At 36.0% G+C, this 23,325-nt stretch overlaps 1 protein-coding gene across 1 annotated transcript in view; it reads right to left on the bottom strand.

The window, feature by feature from the left end:
- Positions 1–18,001: 18,001 nt before the first annotated feature.
- The window catches only part of LOC311066408 (uncharacterized protein), a gene marked incomplete at its 3' end in the record, with an annotated part of 106,472 nt that continues 101,148 nt past the window's right edge, over positions 18,002–23,325 (bottom strand). The window contains exons 4-5 of the mRNA XM_084087596.1: positions 18,299–18,415; positions 18,002–18,104 (exon numbers count right to left, since the gene is read on the bottom strand). Coding sequence (XP_083943722.1) covers positions 18,002–18,104; positions 18,299–18,415 — 220 coding nt within the window. The remainder of the gene's footprint in view (positions 18,105–18,298; positions 18,416–23,325) is intronic.

The following is a 23,325-nucleotide window of genomic DNA, read 5'->3' as shown; positions in this document are numbered from 1 at the left end:
GAGAGAGAGAGAGAGAGAGAGAGAGAGAGAGAGAGAGAGAGAGAGAGAGAGAGAGAGAGAGAGAGAGAGAGAGAGAGAGAGAGAGAGAAAGTGCGATGGTTAAATATGGACTGTTCTGGGCTCTCTTCTGTGAAAGTGACAGGTAGAATGAGACGTGTCCTCACCATCTCAGGCATTTTAACAATGATGAATACCCACCACAATGGAGCAATCTGACACTTCAATAAATGGCAAAGAGCTTTACCAGCAGCTGTGAAATCGTGAACCCAGCTGAAAGCCAGGGACGCTATATGGGCAATTTGTGCCAGACTACTGACAGCTATGCTACGCAAATCACTGACATCGCTAGTTTTATTTCATTTATTTGATCCCAGCAAACAATACTGCCCCTTTCAACTGTCCATCTCTATCCTCAGCATGAACTAGAAATGAAAGGTTGAAGCTTTATATAGAACAGTTTTGTGGAACAGAAGAGCAAAATGATGTCAGATTTGCCAGAAAAAACAAAACAAAAAAAAACTTTAGTGATCTTGTATAAATCTGTCAACAAACTTTCAACAGTAAACTGTCAACAAACCCATAACTGAACTCAGACTACCATGAAATAAGCGTGTGGAGAGCAAAACTCTCTGGGTATCCATAACTTAGCAATGTACGAAATTCAAAAGCACCTTAATGGACTTTTAGTTAGAAAAAAAAAGTCAATCCAATAATATGCTGGCAGGGACAACGAGATTACATAATGACAAAAAAATAGACATCTATTATCCACACATCATTTGCTAAAGTAAAAGTACATTTTCTAGAATAATTTAATAAACTTAATGCTTCAACCTTCATTAGGACCTTAACAGCTTTCTGTTCATCTTACATTTTAGCCACAAATTTTTTTTTTACTGTCACAGTTATGAAAAGTTTCACTGTCTTTTTTAGTTACTTAGTCCTAGTTTTCATTGTCTATGTTTTACCTGAGTTCTAGGCTGTGTCTGAAATCGCCCCCTACACCCTTAAATAGGGCACTATTTGAGGGGACAGCCATTTGTAGTGGTGTCCAAAACCATAGTGGACAAAATCGAGTGCACTCATTCACTCCCACAATGCACCAGAATAACGAGTGTACAACCTATGTACGCTCAACGGCTAGAGAATACCCATAATGCACTGTGAAAGTCGCGCACCAAATGAATTACAGAGTCTGACCAGAAGGTGGCGCCTGCAGCTGAATCGTCCATCCATCCATTTTCCAAACCGCTGGTCCAATGTGGCTACAGTGAAATATTATACAGGTATAAATTCATTGTTAATTGATTATTAAATTGTTTAATTAATGTTCTTACATAGTTTCCATGACAGAGTTAATAAGAGATAAATCTTTTCATCTTACTAGAGCTGCCAGTTTGCTAAGTTGGTGCACTCAATGTCCGAATTTGCTCTCTTTCATTCACTCCCTCAAGTATACTATATTAGTGGACTAATGTAGGGAATAGTGAATGAGGGTATAAGGGGCGATTTCTGACACAGCCCTAGTCTTTCATTCGTTGTCATGGTTTCTAATTAGTTCACACTGTTCCCTGTATTGTTAATGATCTTCTTCGTGTTTTAAGCCTTAAGTCTTCCTTAGTTCGTTGACTTGCGTTAATGTTACATTAAATGTGTAGTTTTCTTGCTTTCTTAAATATTTTTATTATATATCGTCGTATCGTTCATTCTGCATCCCGACAGTAAGACGAATAAAAGCCACCAATGTATGAGACTTGCAGTTAACATTCTCCAGCAAGGCAGCAACGTTTCTAGGCATTATGAATATTAAGCGCAGTCATTCACATGTGCATGTTGAGAAGGAATGTGTTCATAAAGCTAAACCTTAAAATCCAATTTTATTTTCATCACCTTCCATCTTAGAGAGGTCTTATTACTTGCATCAGTAATATCCGAGTAGGTTTTTCACTCATTGCAAGCCATCAGAGCACACAGTATAAAAACATCCACCCATCCGTGTCATGTGTTTCTGCTAATGAGGAAACATAAGTAAATCTATTAGAAACAGCATGAGTGAACTATGTTGATTTCACTCTGACAGAATGGGAAATATATTTTAAATGGCTCATTTGAATATTACTGATGGCAAATGCCAGAATCATGGACTGGCTTCAAATGAATGGATTAAAAAGAATGTGTTCAGGGGAAATCAAACAAATCTGGAACAAACAAAGCTGAAGTTAAGCCATACGGCCCAAATGGAAAATATTTCCTTTTAATCTGTATGACAGAGGAGTGCACAGCAACCTACAGTTAAAAATCTGGGGTGCGTTTCCCATTCAACGATGTACAGACGTGCTCAAATTTGTTAGTACCCTTACAGCTCATTGAAATAATGCTTCATTCCTCCTGAAAAGTAATGAAAATAAAAGCTATTTTATCATGTATACTTGCATGCCTTTGGTATGTCATAGAATAAAGCAAATGCTTAAAGCAGAAGCTGTGAACAGAGATTAATTATTGCTTATTCTACAAAGATATTCTAAAATGGCCTGGACACATTTGTTGGTACCCCTTAGAAAAAATAACAAATAATTGGATTATAGTGATATTTCAAACTAATTTGTTTCTTTAATTAGTATCACACATGTCTCCAATCTTGTAATCAGTCATTCAGCCTATTTAAATGGAGAAAAGTAGTCACTGTGATGTTTGGTATAACTGTGTGCACCACACTGAACATGGACCAGAGAAAGCAAAGGAAAGAGTTGTCTGAGGAGATCAGAACGAAAATAATGGACAAGAATGGTAAAGGTAAAGGCTACAAGACCATCTCCAAGCAGCTTGATGTTCCTGTGACAACAGTTGCAAATATTATCAAAAAGTTTAAGGTCCATGGAACTGTAGCCAACCTCCCTGGGCGCGGCCGCAAGAGGAAAATCGCCCCAAGATTAAAAAAAGAAGGATAGTGCGAATGGTAGAAAAAGAACCAACGATAACTGCCAAAGAGATCCAAGCTGAACTCCAAGGTGAAGGTACGTCAGTTTCTGATCGCACCATCCGTCGCTTTTTGAGTGAAAGTGGGCTCCATGGAAGAAGACCCAGGAGGACTCTGCTTTTGAAAGAAAAACATAAAAAAGCCAGACTGGAATTTGCTAAAATGCATATTGACAAGCCATAATCCTTCTGGGAGAATGTCCTTTGGAAAGATGAGTCAAAACTGGAGCTTTTTGGCAAGTCACATCAGCTCTATGTTCACAGATGGAAAAAATTAAGCTTTCAAAGAAAAGAACACCATGCAGTGAAACATGGAGGAGGCTCGGTTATGTTTTGGGGATGCTTTGCTGCACCTGGCACAGGGTGCCTTGAATCTGTGCAGGGCACAATGAAATCTCAAGACTATCAAGGCATTCTGGAGCGAAACGTACTGCCCAGTGTCAGAAAGCTCTGTCTCAGTCGTAGGTCATGGGTCCTACAACAGAATAATGACCCAAAACACACAGCTAAAAGCACCCAAGAATGGATAAGAACAAAACATTGGACTTTTCTGAAGTGGCCTTCTATGAGTCCTGATCTGAATCCTATCGAACATCTATGGAAAGAGCTGAAACTTGCAGTCTGGAGAAGGCACCCATCAAACCTGAGACAGCTGGAGCAGTTTGCTCAGGAAGAGTGGGCCACCATTTTTTTCCATGCCATTTTCATTTGTTTTATTATTTACAATATTATGTTGAATAAAAAATCAAAAGCAAAGTCTGATTTCTATTAAATATGGAATAAACAATGGTGGATGCCAATTACTTTTGTCAGTTTCAAATTATTTCAAAGAAAATTGTGCATTCTTCGTTTTTTGTGGAGGGGTACCAACAAATTTGAGCACGTCTCTAACTCGCTGATTACCATATTACAATGCAGCATTGGAGAAACTAACCAACTAGCCATGCCTGTTTTCCCGAAACCTTAGTAACATGGTCGCACTTCTGTCGTTTGAACCACATTGGTTCAACAATTTAGGACTGTGGTTAATGCCACCATGCACTCACAGGTGGAAAAGTAATAACTTCTGCTGATTATCTATGCAAGATCTCTGAGATCCTGCTGTAACAAACGTGGCATCTAATGACTACATCACTGTTTTTGTTCCATTTAATTTTGCTTTATTTGATGCTTGATTCATCGCAGGTTCCCTCCCATGTCATACTCCGGTTAACGTGATTTCACCAAGTAAAACATGTTCCTGGATCAACATCCTTGATGATCCTGGAACAACATTCCAATCAACCAATCAAGGACTGACGGCTTGGAAATGGGCCGGTAATTTGAGTGTGTGGGATCTCCGCCTTTAAACAGGGGAAGAACAAAGGTGGATTTCCATATAAGTGGAATTTCATTAAGACAAGAGAAAGGTTAAAAATATGAGTCAGAGGCTGGGCGCATAAAATTGGCTGCTAGCTTTAAAAAGTAAGGTTCAAATTAATCAGGACCAGCTGATTTTGAAACATCGAAAGATTTAAGGGCTCGGTACACCTCAGAGACTGCAAATGGTGAAAAGTTGAATGATTGACTCAACACAAAAATCTCTGACTGAACAATAGAAGGGTTCGCATGAGCACTATTAATGGAATCAAACAAAAAGCCAGAGACTGTGAAGTGTTCATTGAAACAATTAAGCATTTTTACTTTATCAATGATTGTATGACAGCCATACGCGTAGGAGCCATTATACATGACATGTCCCCCCATGTTTCAAAATCTAAGTTTTGTCCCCCCCACTATTTCCCAATCTCGGAGTCTCCAAATGAATCCATTCTGCAATGAAATTATAGGCTTAAGTGCAGGGTCCGAAAGTTGGTCGTTTTTGTTGCTATGGTTACACACACACACACAACACACCGTTGGCGGTGCGCTCAAAGTCATCTGTCAGTTGTGCAGGTACCCAAAATCTCCTGAATGAAGTTAAAACCCATCATGTCACTGGATAAAATAAAATCGACTAGCAAAAATACAGGAGGCCGCCTTACAAACGAGTGTGTGGAGGATATTGTCATTTTGCCGTAAGGTTTTGATGACGTCATTTATTTATAAGGAGGGCAACACTCCAATCCAGGAGGTGGCGCTAATGCACCTAAAATGGTTTATTTATGTATGCTTCGGCAGCCGGTGTTTATTTCTTGTATGTAAATGTAACGTAACACAGGTGCGTGCCCACCCAATCAGATTAATAAAAACAATTAATTTCGTTTGTTTTTTAAATAAGAGACGATCTAGCGCTGAAATGTGTTTTTTAAATCAAGTGATCAAAGTGCTCGTTGCCTCTTTTCTCTTGTGGTTCGCGCACACGCCGCACTGTCTTCACTCGGACGCGTGCTTCAATCCGTTGCTCTCTATTCGTTCTGTTGAAATCACAAAACATAATGCACACAAACGTGTCCCTGCTTGATATACAACCACTGATTAACATAATAGGTTTTGATGAGGAAAAAAAAACTATACGAGAAAAAAATATATATACGAGTGCGGATTAGAACCCAGAATCTCTTGACACGGTTGGCGAAAGGACCATTACCACTGGACCATTAAGGTATACGTTGTTCAAATAGGCGAATCTATGTATTTAGTCATACGAAAATTCTCTGCACTGACAACATATATTAGGCAGTGTTAATTTCGTCAACGACATTTTTTCACAGACGAAAACGAGACGATAACTAAATAAAAACTAGTTGTGAATGACAAAAACTATGACGAAAATCTATTGACATTTCGTCAACGAATAAAAACTAGACGAAAATGTTAGATGGTGAAGATTTGGGAAGCGATCCAGTCTGATGTCTTGCATTTGTGGTAGATGCGCACATTTCTACCCAGTGGCACACGAGTTGGCATGCGCTGCATGTCTCATAAAACGTTAAAACATGTAAACGTCTGGGAGAATGAGTAGAGCAGACATGTAAATCTGAATAAGAGTGACAACGCAAAAAAGAGCTATATTCGGTATGGTTTTCTGTGCGCACACACCCGACCCGAAGCGTGCAGCCATTCACATAGACACCTATACAGCGCGCGAGTACAGAATTGAGCTTTCTGAATGTGCGTGTCTGAATGGACAAATACACACAACATTATGTCTAAATGTTAGTTTTGGAGAGTATTCATGTAAATTATGTCGGTTATGTTTTAAACAGTTGTGAGTGTATCTTATGTGCATCAGTGCATTGGATCCGCATATCACTGATCCGATGTCTTAAAGTGACAGTGGGTAATAAACCTAATGCGGTCTGTTGATCAAGCAACAAAAGAAAAAGAGAAAAGCATTCACTGCTCGTTAATAGCTTTAATAAGGATTAATTATATTTAATTCATACAAATAAATATGTCTGCTTGAAAGAATAGAGAATGATGTATGCAAGTAGTTATAAAGAATTCATATATCATTCATTGAAAAAAAGACTACTTCTACTTTAGGAAAAGTGTTTTTATTTAATTTTAAGATTTTTTTTTAAGTTACAGTAGTTAAATCTGTATCTGTATTGCACGTTCAAACTTTAAAATCATTCATATTAGCAGGTTAATATATGTTTTCTCCGGGAGTATATGGGTTTGGAAATTTTAGAGAAATTCTAAATAAATGCATTTAAATTTAAACCCATTATATTTTAGTCGACTAAATCTACTGTAGATTTAGTCGACTAAAATCTTATTGTATTTCGTCGACTAAAACTAGACTAAAACTAAAACAATTCAGATGACTAAAATATGACTAAAACTAAATGGCATTTTAGTCAAAAGACTATGACTAAAACTAAATCAAAATTTGCTGTCAAAATTAACACTGATATTAGGCTACATCTCATTAAACGACAACTTAAACCCCATGTAGCCTACTATTTAAATCGAATGCTGGACATCGTAATGTTATTGTACATATATCTGATATTGATATTGCCCCTCCGTATATTCACCAGGCCCACTTATTAATGACATTTTGTATCCGCCACTGAAGGAAACGTGGAAGTTAAAATACTGAAATAAATACTGATAACATATTTTGAGCATTTAAGTGCTTTATATATTATATATATATATATAAATTCCCCTGAAAAATTTAACAGTTTTCCAAAATTTTGAGGAATTGTTTAGATTGTTTGATGTTTGTATAAGGAAATGCTTTATTCTTTACTGACTGCAACAGTGCATGTGTTGCGCAGTCACCTGAAGTCAAGCCAATCTGAATATAAATCTGTTTTCCTGGCTTTTGCCCATGCCAGGTTGCATTCATGAAGCATATTTGATAAGAGAGGAATAATCCATGTATTATTCCGACCCTTCACCTTGTGCTTTTTAAGGGTTTGGGGGTACGGATAGGGTTAGGACTATGTTTTTGGACAGGAATGTTGATCCAGGAACATGTCGAACTTGCACATATTACATGCATACCCTATTCAAAAACAGCATTGATTGTTGACATGCTAAAATATATAGATTAAAATGTATATATTAAAATAGAATGAAAGATACAGGATGTACTGAATGTTAACTTGCTTATTGTGCTCAAGAGCATGATCTTTTTAAGTCCACATGTCATTTTAACAATAAACTTTCCTTCTAACCACAGGTCGAGAGCTGTAGTTCCAACCATGTATGTTTGCAATGCTGTTTGCAAATTTGTATTGGAACTATGGTCTCGAGAAACAACAAATCATTGAACTATGTTGGTAATGACAGAACTCAAATTCAAAAGCTTCTCTGGAGCATGTTTTCAAATCCACATTGGATGAAATGGTGTGAAATCTTTTTATTCTGGTTTATACTAGAATATTATACCTCTATACTTAGAGGTTTATACTGTATAACAAGGTGTAGCACCAAATCAAATTTACAGTACAGCACAATTTAACAGCAAATTAACTTCAGCTGCTGTGTTGTATGGGAAAGCAGAGAAAATTGTAATGCTTTATAAATGTATCATAAATAAAGACTTTTAAAAAAAACATGGGACCCAGACCCACGTGTATATTAACCCTCTAGGGTTGAAAAATGCACATTTCACATTGCAGCTAAATCGACTTAACCCTCATGTGGTCTTCGGGTCATTTTGACCCGGAGAAGATTTTCTTTTTCCCCAAAATACTAGTTAATGTTATCGCATTGGACTGAAACTTAGTGATTCTGTTCCAAAAGGGTATAACTACTTCTCAAATGTTTTTTGAAAATTTTCTTACTTTTTTAGGGGTGGTTTTGTTACCTTGTTACACTTGTGGTCTTCCCGGGTCAAAATGACCCGCCCATAAAAAATAGCTTATAAATCACTCATTATACCATATTTTTACCAAATCTTGGATTCAATCTTTTTGTCAACTTGTTCTCGTTCAATTAGGACTGGTTTTGTATTTTCATTTGCATCTGATTAATTGTGGGCCTCATTTATCTGAGAGTAGGCATCTAATTTTTTGAGTAAAAAAAACGTAATTTTTTAATAATTTTGGAATTTTTTTTTTTTTTTTTTTTTAAATTGGTACTGTTGATCACACAAGTCTACTTTAATGTTTCAACGGGAAGTTTGTTTTGAAAAACTTTTATTTTGTAAAAAATGGTACATAGTCACACTTGTGGTCTTCCCGGGTCAAAATGACCCGCCTATAAAAAATAGCTTATAAAGCACTCATTATACCATATTTTCACCCAATCTTGGATTCAATCTTTTTGTCAACTTGTTCTCTTTCAATTAGGACTAGTTTTGTATTTCCATTTGCATCTGATTAATCGTAGGCCTCATTTATCTGAGAGTAGGCATCTCATTTTTTGAGTAAAAAAAAAATATTTTTGAATAATTTTTGGAAAAATAAAATAAAATCTGAAGAAAATTGGCACTGTTGATCACACTAGTGTACTTTAATTTTTCACCAGGAATTTTGTTTTGAAAAACTTTTATTTTGTACAATATGGCACAGAGTTACACTTGTGGTGTTCCACTGGGCCATTGAGGGCCATTGTGGGCCATTGTTTCAATGGGCCATTGAAAGTGAATGGGAGAGACCAATGCAAAAAATGAATGGAACAACACAAAATAGGTATCATTTTAAAGCTTAGAATCTCAGCTTTTTAATGCACCTAATCACTTTGATCAACTCCTAACGAGAGCTGAGTTATCACTCTAAAACAGAGTGTTCCCCCGCAGGCGCCACCTAGCTGCGAAATAAATAATCATAATATTTTTCAAAACTATTACCTTGATCAACTTAAAATAGGTGTCATTTGAAAGCTTAGAGTCTGAAATTTACAATGAATGTAGCCAATTTGATAAACTCCTAAGTAGTGCTGAGTTATTTGCTGATAAATAGAAAAAAAACAAATTCATAATTTATAAACTACTTGTTTGTACTACATTCAGCAATATGTCAAATACATCATACAGCTCAGATAGTCCTGTGTCATATGTCATTTGAAAGGTCTCAATTTGTAGAATACAGCAAGCATAATTGTTTCAGGCTTTTTACTAAACTTGAGTGAGATTTTTGTAAAAGAAGCCCTTCAAGAGACCCATGTGTAAACCATACATGGATGGTACAATTTTAGACACATTTCCGCTCGTAACTTCATGAAACATGCTCCGATTGTGGAAAATGACACATCATTATTTACAGCAGATGCTTACAATTAAAATGAGTCCAAACTCAACATAATCCATCACTCAGAACTAAAGATATTCCTCATGGAGTTCTAACACAAAAAATACTACAGACACACAGACTCACATAGCCAAGCAAGGTAGCTTAGACTTGGCCTTTTTACTCGTAACTTCATGAAACATACATCGATCATGGAAAATGACACATCGTTATTTACAGCAGGAGCTCACGATTAAAAAGAGCCCAAACTCAATATATTCCATCAATAAGATCTAAAGATATTCCTCATGGAACTCTAACACAAAAAATACCACAGACGTACCTAGCCAAGTATATACTCATGAAGCTCTCACGTTTGGTTTTTGCTCATAACTTCACGAAGCATGCACAGATCGTAGAAAAATGTACATCATTATTTTCAGTAGACTATCACAATTAAAAAGAGCCCAAACTCAGCATAATCCATCACTCAGATCTAAAGATATTCCTAATGGAGTTGTAACACACAAACCCCCACAGGCGCTCACAGAGCCTTGAATATAGATGTAGCCTAGCACTTATGTCGCGTTTTAACTCATAACTCAATGAAGCATGCATAAATTGTGGAAAATGGCACATCATTATTTACATGAGATTGTTAAGATTAAAAAGAGCCCAAACTCACCATAATCCATCACATGCTCATATGTGTACATAAACAATGAACATGCTCCTGAAAATGTTTCAGTCTCTCCCATTCACTTTCAATGGCCCATTGAAACAATGGCCCTCAATGGCCCAGTGGAACACCGCAAGTGTAATTCTGTGCCATTTTGTACAAAATAAAAGTTTTTCAAAACAAAATTCCTGGTGAAAAATTAAAGTAGACTAGTGTGATCAACAGTGCCAATTTTCTTCAGATTTTATTTAATATTTCCAAAATTATTCAAAAATAATGTTTTTTTTACTCAAAAAATGAGATGCCTACTCTCAAATAAATGAGGCCTACGGTTAATCAGATGCAAATAGAAATATAAAACCAGTCCTAATTGAAACAGAACAAGTTGACAAAAAGATTGAATCCAAGATTGGGTGAAAATATGGTATAATGAGTGATTTATAAGCTATTTTTAATAGGCGGGTCATTTTGACCCGGGAAGACCACAAGTGTGACAATGTGCCATTTTGTACAAAATAAAAGTTTTTCAAAACAAAATTCCTGGTGAAATATTAAAGTAGACTAGTGTGATAAACAGTGCCAATTTTCTTCAGATTTCATTAAATATTTCCAAAATTAATCAAAAATAATGTTTTTTTTACTCAAAAAATGAGATCCCTACTGTCAAATAAATGAGGCCTACAATTAATTAGATGCAAATAGAAATATAAAACCAGTCCTAATTGAAAGAGAACAAGTTGACAAAAAGATTGAATCCAAGATTGGGTGAAAATATGGTATAATGAGTGATTTATAAGCTATTTTGTATAGGCGGGTCATTTTGACCCGGGAAGACCACAAGTGTGACAATGTGCCATTTTGTACAAAATAAAAGTTTTTCAAAACAAAATTCCTGGTGAAAAATTAAAGTAGACTAGTGTGATAAACAGTGCCAATTTTCTTCAGATTTCAATTAATATTTCCAAAATTAATCAAAAATAATGTTTTTTTTACTAAAAAAATGAGATCCCTACTGTCAAATAAATGAGGCCTACAATTAATTAGATGCAAATAGAAATATAAAACCAGTCCTAATTGAAAGAGAACAAGTTGACAAAAAGATTGAATCCAAGATTGGGTGAAAATGTGGTATAATGAGTGATTTATAAGCTATTTTTTATAGGCGGGTCATTTTGACCCGGGAAGACCACAAGTGTGACAATGTGCCATTTTGTACAAAATAAAAGTTTTTCAAAACAAAATTCCTGGTGAAAAATTAAAGTAGACTAGTGTGATAAACAGTGCCAATTTTCTTCAGATTTCATTTAATATTTCCAAAATTATTCAAAAATATTCAAAAATAATGTTTTTTTTACTCAAAAAATTAGATCCCTACTGTCAAATAAATGAGGCCTACGATTAATTAGATGCAAATAGAAATATAAAACCAGTCCTAATTGAAAGAGAACAAGTTGACAAAAAGATTGATTCCAAGATTGGGTGAAAATATGGTATAATGAGTGATTTATAAGCTATTTTTTATAGGCGGGTCATTTTGACCCGGGAAGACCACAGGTGTTATAGGGTTTTGAACACCACATGAGGGTTAAAATACTCTGTCATTTATGGTCATACAGATAAAAGCAATACATCATTTGAAATGGTGTACTTATTTATGTGTCCACCTGCAATCAAAACCAAAATTTGTGCTTTTGTAAAAAAAAGAAAACAAACAGGTTGTGCTTTGTGCCATGTCGGTCTCCGTGAATTTTCTGGAGCACGTCTCTAAAATGAAACAAAACTCAATGAATACTTGTCACACAGACATGAGCAATATATCTTTATAAACATTTAAGTGTCCACTTTTAAATGATCTAATTCAAAACGAAAACAAATATTCTCTGTGTACAGTATGTAATCTGTATGAAAAGAGATGTTCTGAGGCGATCCATGCAAACAGTGTCAACGCCCACATCAACTTGGTAAAATGCATCGTTTAATCAGATTCATGTACTTTATATATTTACTACTATGTACTAACATTTTAATTAATCCTTTGACAATGTACTTATTGTGCACACATGTTTTAAATTGTGCTTATATTTTTAAAAAAATACAGCTTTTAATAAATAAATAAAAAAGCATGCTGCAGTAGTCGATTACATCAGATTTCACTTATCATGTAAATATATTAAGGAGAGATGACTGACAAAACAATGTTGGAGGATTTGGTACGCAAAAGATCCTGAGTGTCACTGATAAATTGTAACAGTGTCAAAACAATGCAGACAAAGACGACATAGCGAACTCAAGTGCAGTTTTGTTACAGTATAAATACAATTCAAAACATGAAACTACAAGAAGTTGTTATTGGTATTCGGCTTTGGGCACATTTATTAAAATATGTAAATTCTATATCAACTTGTTTGTGTTGCTTGCTGTGTTTACATATAGTCTGATGTGATTAGTACTGTGTGATGATTTGTATTTTGACTACCGTTATTATATGCACAGAATATATACATTTGCCTAATGATCTCATTTTCTGTCATATTTATTATGTCACAGCTACTGCATGGATATTATGAATGTAAATTGTGTTAACACAGATATAATGACTGCTAATAAAGGTTTATGCTAAACATTTTCTGAATAAATAAGCAAAAAAGTGTCAGTAATCTCTGCTCTCCTCTGCTGTAATGGTGTTCATCTTCTGCAGCAACACTTACAGTTACATATTAGCATCGGTCATAGTTTCTACTCATCTGCTTGAAGAGTCAACACAAACAGAATAATTCATCCCATGATAGACCAGACGTCATCCTTCTTAGTCATCCTCTTGTTTGTTTGCCATTTGTATGTAGAAACAACTGCTCCCAGCCACGTTGCATTACCCCACAAGAGACCCAGCCCTGTCTAAGACAACAAGCAACTTAGTCTTGAGAATGAATAATCTGACATGCAAATGTGGGTAGGCTACTAGCTGACAGTTGTTTGCAAGTACTTTGTAGTCAAGGGAGGAAGTTAAAGAAGTGTAAAAGTTACTTAGACCACAACAACATATATGGATTACAATGCTGCATATACACTGCTTATGCTATAAAGATGGTAGACTCTTAAGTAACTGCATTTTAAGAAGTATTTATGCTATTTAAGAACAGAAACCATGCTTGCAGAGATGAATAACCTTTTTTAAGGTGCAGTGAGCAATTTCTGAGGAAGACCCCTTTTCTATTTGCTGCTCATTGTGGATCTCACAGTAGAACACATAGTCCTGAAAGTTTTTTTTTTAATATATTTTTTATACAAACAATGTTGACGTGACTCTGCAGTCACAGCTTTAACATGTCAACTCCACCATCCGGGTGTAATGGTTTCTGTAAATAGTTGTGGGATAAATCTTGGCATTTTTTATATGTTTTATTACAACACATTCTCACCCCAAAGCGTCACTTTCAACCATGCTTCAATATCCGACGCACAAAGCACCCTTTAGCGTCCATATGAGACGCTTCGGTTGTGGGTAGGTTTAGGCGTCATGTAACTGACGCTTTCGAAAGTTCGTCAAAATCCGACGCACAAAGCACCCTTAGCGTCAATATGAGACGCTTCGGTTATGGGTAGGTTTAGGTATGTGGTAGGGTTATGCGTCTCATATGGACGCTAAAGGGTGCTTTGTGCGTCGGATATTGACGAATGTCAGAAAGTGACGAAAAAGTGACGCTTTGGGTATGAGAACGGGCTGTTTATTAAGGCAGCTACAACTGAGGAAGAAACAAAAAAATAAGGTGGAAAAATATTGTTTCATCAACTCCGTCAGACAGCAACATCAGCTTTTATGACAGAGTTGACTTGTAAGCTTCTTAATTAACATTACTCAGAACTTACATATACATATCATCTTTACATCTACTATCACCATGACTTCAAAATTGATGATTTTTTTTTTTTTTTTTTTTTTTTGCTGTTGCTGATACAGGGCGGCACATAAAAATGCTTACCATTTCACTCAACCTAACTAAAACACAGGGTGAACTCAAGAAACAAAGGGAGAGCTGGATGCAAATGCAAAACAATTTAATAACAAGATAAACAAAAACATAACAGAGGCATATATATATAAATTATGTTGTAAATAGTCTTTAGAATATTAAGCACAAGTACAGTTGCCGTACAGATTTGTTTTAAATTTATTTTTTGAAGAAAGGTTAATCAGGTGTATAACAACTTTAATTTAAACCTGCCTCTGCTGAGTTGTTTGATGGTAAAGCACATTACCTCGAGTTACCCCCCATTACCCTGGCATATTTATTTGAAGATGCACATTTAAAGGTGTGTGCTTACCTGGTATGACTCTCACACAGACTGAGGGAAGATTTCCTTAGAGGTGTACCTTAGAGAAAAATCTAATTACACTGTTCAAAGGGTCGTCTTTGATTCCCAAGCGCTGAAAATCCTTAGAGGGCTTTCTAAGCCTTTCTTATGTAAAGTTGTGATGAAATAATGAAGGGTGGTAAACTGGTTGATTTGTCTATGTGGGTATTGCAGTGTTTTAATCCAGCCAAGGAATTGGAGCTTTTTTTCTTTCTTTTTGAATATTTACCGTTTTATCACGTATCCACACAATAGAGTTGATTTTAAAGGAGACTTTCAAGCATCATATTATTGGCACAAGGTTGCATAAGCATTGCCCTTTATTCAAGCAAAGACAGTTCAAGCATTTATTTCCCAAAAATGTGTACAATCTGAATGTGTTCTTCCTGCATGTAGCAGTGAATATATGCAGAACTGTAACAAAACAAAAAAAAGCACAATTAATGACTCATTCTTGCAGTCTGAAATGAAGATAAATTATAAGTTCTTCAAAGGAACCAACTGCAAAACTTATAAAAACTTCATAAACAGCAACCAAGTACTCGCAAACTAAACATAAACTGAGATGGTTTGAGATAAACAAGCACAAAAATATATATATATATATTTTTTTTTTGTATTGCAATACACATTTACAGTATGAGTTGCTTTACTAATAATTAATACTTCTTAGAAAAATAACATATCTACCTAGTGATACAACTTTGCTTTTATATGTGATCCTACAGTTTCCTTGCAATTAGCATCAATTAACTATCACCATATGTCTATTAGTATTTGAATAATATTCAAAGTCAAAATAAAAGTCCAAAATATTTTATAATGAACACAGACTTGCTGAAGAAAGGGTCATATCTTTTAAAAACAAAATGATAAATTAAACCAATTTCTTATTTCAAAATGTACATAGTGTAAATACATTTAATTTATTTATTATTAAAATAATAAAATACAACATAAAATATCAATACCTCATGTGGTATTTGGAGTCCTTCATGTGTGTTTTGTGACATTAATGTCAAGCCAAATTTATAGGGCTTTTCACAATATTGTTTCAAAGCAGCTTTACAGAAAATCATGAATTTAATGTTCATAATATCTTAATATATTCATGCCTTATAGTCGCATTTAGCCGAATAGAGCTGGGCGATAACATAGTTTACATTTTACGATGATAAAAACAATTCAAGCAGTTGAGATATGATATATCGCCCTATGCGAGTATACTGTATGTAGGTGGATAAAGCTGGACATATTCATATATTCAACATTATCTAAAAAACTGGATGATAGTATAGTTACATTTATCAAATAAATAAAAAAATCAGGCAGTTGAGATTTGCTACAGTATAGTATATATCGTTCCATCTAAGTTAAATTGTTAAATGTTAACAATTAAATTACAATGTCATTCATTTTAAAGACAATCACCTATGAAAATTCTGGAAAAGGCATTCCAGGATTTTTGAACTGCAAACTGCCTCAACTACATTTGTACTGTAAATACTGTAAGGAAGATCTCCTAAAGAGTTAAGGTCATCACAGTTTGCAATTTATTTATTTTATTGTATATTTTTCCCCTACTGGCAAATATGTACATTTCTCAATTTAGCACATCACAGTTTTGAGGCCTAACATCAGTAGATTAACCTTTAAGGCATTTTCACACCTTAAGTACTGGACATTTGAACCCACCCTCAAATATGCTTGCTCACGCTCTGAACACATTGTGCTTGTAAACCAACCTATTACTCTGACATTTCAGCCGTGGCATGCTTGGCATTTACCAAAGTAGGTTCAGATGTAATGCAGTGAGAGTGTGCGGTATCTAACAGATGAAAGACAGAGAGATTTTGGCTCAAAGGAGACAGTGAGTCAAAGGCTGCTGACATATAGACTTCATTTGGCCTCAGTGTGTTCATCAAGAAATTATTAGGCCGCAGCACACCAGCAGTCAACACAGGTCAGCTGAAGCAGTGAAGGGTGAGCATTGTGACAGGCTTAGAAAGTATTGCGTAATTAAGATGAATTTACAGCGTAACTTTCGGTAATTATAGTGTAGCCTACCTATAAAGTATTTGCATGTAAGTATAAGGGAACAATATGTAAAGTTTGGGGAATAAAGGGGTAACAACCAGGAGAATTAAAAATTATTTATACTGTAAGTATTATAGAACTAAGAGGTACTTATAATACTATTATGATACAACAATCTTACATGGGAGCAATTTAGGTACCTTTTTGAAATAATGGTGTACCAATACATAATGTATATGCTTTTTAAATTTTACATATCTATGCATTTATACATTTATACATTTATTTATATATATATGTATATATATATATATATATAGCAAAAGTGCAGATGTTTAAGTTTGGGCTTACATTGTTTCAAGGCAAATAAAGCTAAAACTATTGCAATTTTTTTAAATACTGGGGAAAATACAGGTTACAGTGTAAGTGGTGCTTGTTACCCTCTTGTTTCATGTAGTTACAGGGTAAGTGTGACATTGCGGGCTTGTAAATTAGTGGTGCTTGTTACCCTCTTGTTCCATGTAATTACAGGGTAAGTACAATAAAAATACATGCACACAAGTCAGTGTCAGTATCCAAGTCAGTGATATAAGATTGCGTGTGTGTATTTTTTATTGTACTTTTACCCTGTAACTACATGGAACAAGAGGGTAACAAGCACTACTACATAAAACAAGAGTATCTTTCCCCAATATTTATATATTTCTGTGCACTTTTGTTAAAAAGATCACTGTATAAATGCATTGGTATGGTTGAATTGGATCATCGAAGGTCAGCAGCAAAGAAAAAAAATATTTCACTCATTTAATTATTGTAGGTTTGCATAATACTCTGAGTTTACGTTTTACTGTATTTATTTATTTTGAGGAATTCTGAATATGTTTTTGTGCAAATGAGATGAATAAATGCATGCTTGCATTTAGTCTAGAACTACAGTAACCATCATGTTTACACATCGCACACAATGCCTCTGCACATACTCCCGATTTCTCTCAGCATGGGGACAGGAGAGATGTCAGTCAATAAATGTAAAAACAAAGTAACTTGAGTTACTTATTTGAAAAAGTAAATCAGATATTTTGTTGTAAATTTAAAAGTAATGCGCTACTTTACTTCTTGTAACGCATTCATTCTGTAAAAGTTTAGACAGTGGGGTAAGATTGCTTCTTCAAATAATAATTTAACACTTTGTGCTATAACAACTAAATTAGCAAATGTTTCTGTTTCCCTTAATAACACATTGACTTATGCATCATCATCTTGCGCATGCACATTGTTCTTAACGGGGTGTCTTACCCCATCCCTATACTCACTAAATTACGATTAAATACTTACTGTCTGGAAACTATATCCACAAGCCATATTTTGAGGCAGGATTTGGCCCCATGTCGGAGAATGTAGTCCCTCTCCCACTTTGACACAATTGATTGCAGCGCTGCTTGGATGTCCTTTGGGACCGAAATAGGGAAGGGGTATCAAGGCCACTTGAATACTAATGAAATTCTGAGAAATGCATTGCTGACTGTTGTGTCCTAATTAAAGGGAGCTCCAAGAGTGTGGCGAGGAGCTCGGTGGTCCACAAGGACTCTGTTAATCAGAAATCTCCTTCGATGTGAATTAACAATAGATTGCATTGAATTACCTGGGCAGGGGAATTGATGATGAGCCCGGGGAGGGGTGTTCCTCTCTTTGTGCACTTTCTCTGGTGTGAAAATAATGATCTTTCTCCCTCCCCGACTTCCTCAACTCAGACACGGCTCTACAAAAACAAGCCAAAAATAAGTCATCTCTGTCTGTGAAGAGCAATCATACATACAAGATGCATTTCTGAGTTGTTAGCAGTATATGAAGAGATAAATAATAATTATGTCAAAACATCAGAGATTTGTGCAAACAGACTGGCAGGTGCATCGTGAGAATTTCTTAGTCACAGCATGAGTAGTGCTACTCGCAATGCACTGCGGCGGCGGCATGCAGCCAGCCCTAATTCTCTGGGTTTTTGATACCTGATGTGGTAGCATTGTGCTAACTCCGTTGCACAGTAATTGGGAACATCCTCCACTGCATTACCCCATCAATGCACTGCTACCTTCACATGCAAATTAGACAAATTTTACTCACTAATAAAAGAGATGGCGTGGAGGTTTATGTGAAATGATCTGCACTCATTGATCTTACAAAGATTAGTACATCAATTAATACACCAAAAGTGGGCGGGGAAAGGTTCAGATAAAATTCTGCAGTCTTCAAGACAGGTATAAAAGTGCATTATATATATGGAAGTTCTGCCTCAGAATTATGAAATAAAAAAGGTAATTGCGACTTTTTATCTAAAAATTCTGATTTTATTTCATGCAATTCCAATTTTATAACTTGCAATTGTGTGGAAAAAAAAAACTGAATTGTAAGATAAAACGTTGAAATTACCTTTTTATTTTTTATTCTGTGTCAGAACACGCTTACTAAGTCAGAAGCATCATGAAGGAGTTTCCTTTTGCCATGTGGTTGCACACAAGCCTAAAATCACCATGTGAAAATGCAAGTGTCTAGTGTAGTGGTTTGAAGCTCACTGCCGCTGCTTCAGTCCAAGAAAAATACTCTCTCTGGAGTGATGATTTATGTTTTACCATATGGCAGTCTGATGGACAAATCGGGGGTTTGGCAGATGTCAGATAAACACTACATGCCTGAGTGGCTAAAACCAACTGGAAATAATTATAATAATAGATTGAGCCTGTTCAGGTCTCTTAATTCTGCAGGGAAATATTTTCTTAATGCATTTTTCAAATTGGCGACAACATTTTGGGTGTGCTGCTTTGATTCAGTGGTTAAATTGGATTTTTTATATTTTTTTAATTGGGAGATCCACTTGCAATATAAAGGAATTAATGATCAATTAATTAATTAAAGCATTCCTTCACCCAAGACCAGGCTAAATTCCCAAGGTCCCCACTAATGTGGCTAGATCAATAGTACTGCAGGCCTTTTGTCCTCCTCCATTTTAAGATTCGGACGAGGAAAAGAACAATCTGCTATGCCCAGTTAGGGCACTGGATGCCTATGTCCACAGAACTGCCCTGTGGTCTAAAGCTGAACAACTGTTTGTATGTTTTGGGCTCCCTAACAAAGGGTCCCCAGCATCTAAATGAGCAAGTGGGTGGTCGAGGCTATCTCACTTGCTTATGAGTCGACCGGACAGCCTTCACTTATGGCTGTCCGGTCCCACTCTACTAGGAGTATGGCAGCCTCTAAGGCTCTAATGTCAGGAGTGCCTCTCCAGGACGTTTGCGATGCGGCAGGGTGGTCCTCACCGCATACATTCGTCAGTGTTTACTCTTTGGACTTGGACTCTACACCGGGGTCTTGGGTGCTTTCGTCCTAGTGCTGCTCTTATGATTTCACACAGGACAGACACTTCTCACTATGATGGCGTTGGTATAGACATTCCCTTAGCATCAATCGACGCAGCGCGAGTTCCCTTAAAAGGAAACGCCTCGGTTACGACTGTAACCTCGGTTCCCTGAAGAGAGAACGAGACGCTTGCTCAGACCTTAAGAAGCTAGCGCTGCTTTGTTTGGGCAAGCTTTATAGATTCCTGGTTCATGATGTCACCCGCCTCTGACGTTCCGCCACACCATTGGACTGATTTCACATGTGCTTCAAGACATCATCACTCAAAGCGTTCCATTAGCGTCACTCGACGTAGCGTCTCGTTCCCTCTTCAGGGAACCGAGGTTACAGTCGTAACCGAGGCAATATAGACGTTTAGATATTTTAATAAATGACACACTTAAAATAGCATATAGCATCCATCAAGTGCTGAGATGAGATTTTGTGCCGTCTATGATCAATAGAAAAATCAAGGTGGGACGGTCATCTTAGCCTAGATGTGCATATGTTGTTTGAACCACTGACAATATTTAGTCAACAGCACTTCATATATTTTTTTCTTTGCATACAAGCTGTCACTATTAGAGTGAGAGACTATTAGAGTGCAGTGAGGGGATTCTCATATGTATGCATATGTGTATTTCACAGACTTTTATACCACTGTCATAAAATACTGCTTCGAGAACCACAGATTTGTAAGACTTTGTGTAACACATAGCACACACATCCCGACAACAACGCCAGCAAACAAAGGCCAAGCTGGTAAAATTGGCTGTCACACAAAAACCATGTGGTGAGTAGTTTTATTTTAAGCCCTATTGCTTGTCCCTGGGATTGACAGGAATGCACATATTACAGTTTTTGGTCACGGCAGCAGTTCAGGGACTGTCTCTGCAGGTAAAAGTTCATAGAATGTGTAAGTGTCATGTGACCACTAACAGAATACTGTCAGAGACAATAAATCATGTTTGCTATAAGGGGAAGCTAGAAACATCACTGACATGTATGACCTCTGCTGCCCTCACTGTAATCATGTTGAAGAATACAGGCTGCGCTGTGAGAGCAAATGTAACACCTCTCTTTATCTCGATTGTCTCGATTTTCAGACAATATTGGGGCGAAATTCATAATCTAAGTATTGGCTTCTTTCAATTAATGATTTGGAATTTTAGTTCAATTGGACACACCCAACAGGATGTTGATGAGGAATGGCAAGAGGAATTTAATGAACTGCTAAGTACATTAGTTTACAAGCAACAAAACATAAATATATGAATATGAATTTTAATTAACTATTTTTTCTTTTTTGGGTGGAATATTTTCTCTCAATTGATTAGTAAGCAATGAAACTAAGTTCAATACTGTCGCAGCAATTAACATTAACAACTTTTAATGTTGTTATTATTATTATTATTAATATAATAATTTATATTAATAATTTATATTGAAATAAAACATTGCACAGGGTCGGTGCTAATTGTAGAGTAGGCAATTGCCTAGGCAGTGCCTCCATAACCGTTACATTCCCCTATTCACTAGTCCACCAATCAAGACAGGTAGCAAAATACTAGGCTTTTTGTCCATTGGATATAGATGAATTGACACTCACCTGTAATTAAACCAGTTAATTTCACCGTTTCAAAATGGGTCCCACCTTCTAAATGTATGAAAAGGTAGGGTACCAAAAAGCAAAAATGCAAATTTTCAGCAGCTGACTGACTTCAGTTTAAGTTACTGAATTGAGTTAAGCGAAAGGCTAAACAGGCATGCAAAGAAGTGCAGCTCGTAATGTAGCTGTGCAAGTTGTCTTCGTCTGTTTTGGAGTGATTGTGATGTATTCCAAAAATAAACTTTTTCTGTCAATCTGCGTCATTTCGGAATATATCTTTTGCTGGTTTGTTATGAGTTTAAAAGAGCGCGAGCGCAGACACGTACATTCGTACAATGAATGACATTGCGTCGGGAGCTGACTAGCAAAATACTAAAGTAAAAGTAAAGAAGTTTCTATTCAAACTTAAAGGAGAAGTTCACTTTCAAAAAAACTTTTGCTGATAATTTACTCACCCCCATGTCATCCAAGATGTCCATGTCTTTCTTTCTTCAGTCGCAAAGAAATTAAGGTTTTTGATGAAAACATTCCAGGATTTCCCCCCATGTAATGGATTCTATTGGGACCCAAACGGTAGAAGGTCCAAGTGACAGTTTAAGTGCAGCTTCAAAGGGCTTTAAACGATACCAGACGATGAATAAGGGTCTTATCTAGCGAAACGATCGGTCATTTCCAAAATAAATAAAAAAGTTTAAGTTTTATAAGCACAAACGCTCGCCTTGCTCTGTTCTGTGATGCGCGTTGAAGACGTCACGTAATACGCAATTACGTTGAAAAGGTCACGCTTGACGTGTTTACAAATGTGCGGAAGGAGGACCATATACACATTTTCAAATGTATTTGTGTCAGTTTATCGTTTAAAATGCCCATTTCGTGTGCGTATCCTGGGTGTTTTAATATTAAAAAGCCAAAAAGAACATTTTCTTCAGGACAGACATTTTTCAAGCGTGACCTTTTCAACGTAATTGCGTATTACGTGACGTCACGAACGCGCATCACAGAACAGAGCAAGGCGAACATTTGTGCTTATAAAACTTAAACTTTTTTATTTATTTTGGAAATGACCGATCGTTTCGCTAGATAAGACCCTTATTCATCGTCTGGTATCGTTTAAAGCCCTTTGAAGCTGCACTTAAACTGTCATTTGGACCTTCTACCGTTTGGGTCCCAATAGAATCCATTACATGGGGGGAAATCCTGGAATGTTTTCATCAAAAACCTTAATTTCTTTGCGACTGAAGAAAGAAAGACATGGACATCTTGGATGACATGGGGGTGAGTAAATTATCAGCAAAAGTTTTTTTGAAAGTGAACTTCTCCTTTAAAGAACAAACATACAATAACATTTTAATGTTTCAAAAAAGTACCTCAGCTGTAGTACCTCATCTTCTAAATTCTGCTGATGATTACATTACTGCTCTAACATAATACTTAGATTTTAAATCATAAATACTGATGTTATATATTTTTTTTTTTAAATAAGCACACAATTTTATGCAGAAATTAAAAAATAATAATCTGCTTTGTAGCTTGTCTTTTTCACTCACACTAGCAGTTGATTTGTGTATAGTGCATACTGCAATATCTATATTGGTTCAATAGAAGGGGAAATCCTGTCCGTACCCAGCTATGAAAAAATAAATAAAAGCACTGATGTTCATTTAGTGAAG

This window comes from Abramis brama (assembly GCF_963993115.1).
Source record: "Abramis brama genome assembly, chromosome: 16".
Taxonomy (NCBI): domain Eukaryota; kingdom Metazoa; phylum Chordata; class Actinopteri; order Cypriniformes; family Leuciscidae; genus Abramis; species Abramis brama.
Note: the sequence above shows the minus strand (reverse complement) of the source record. Positions and strands in the feature narration are given on the sequence as shown.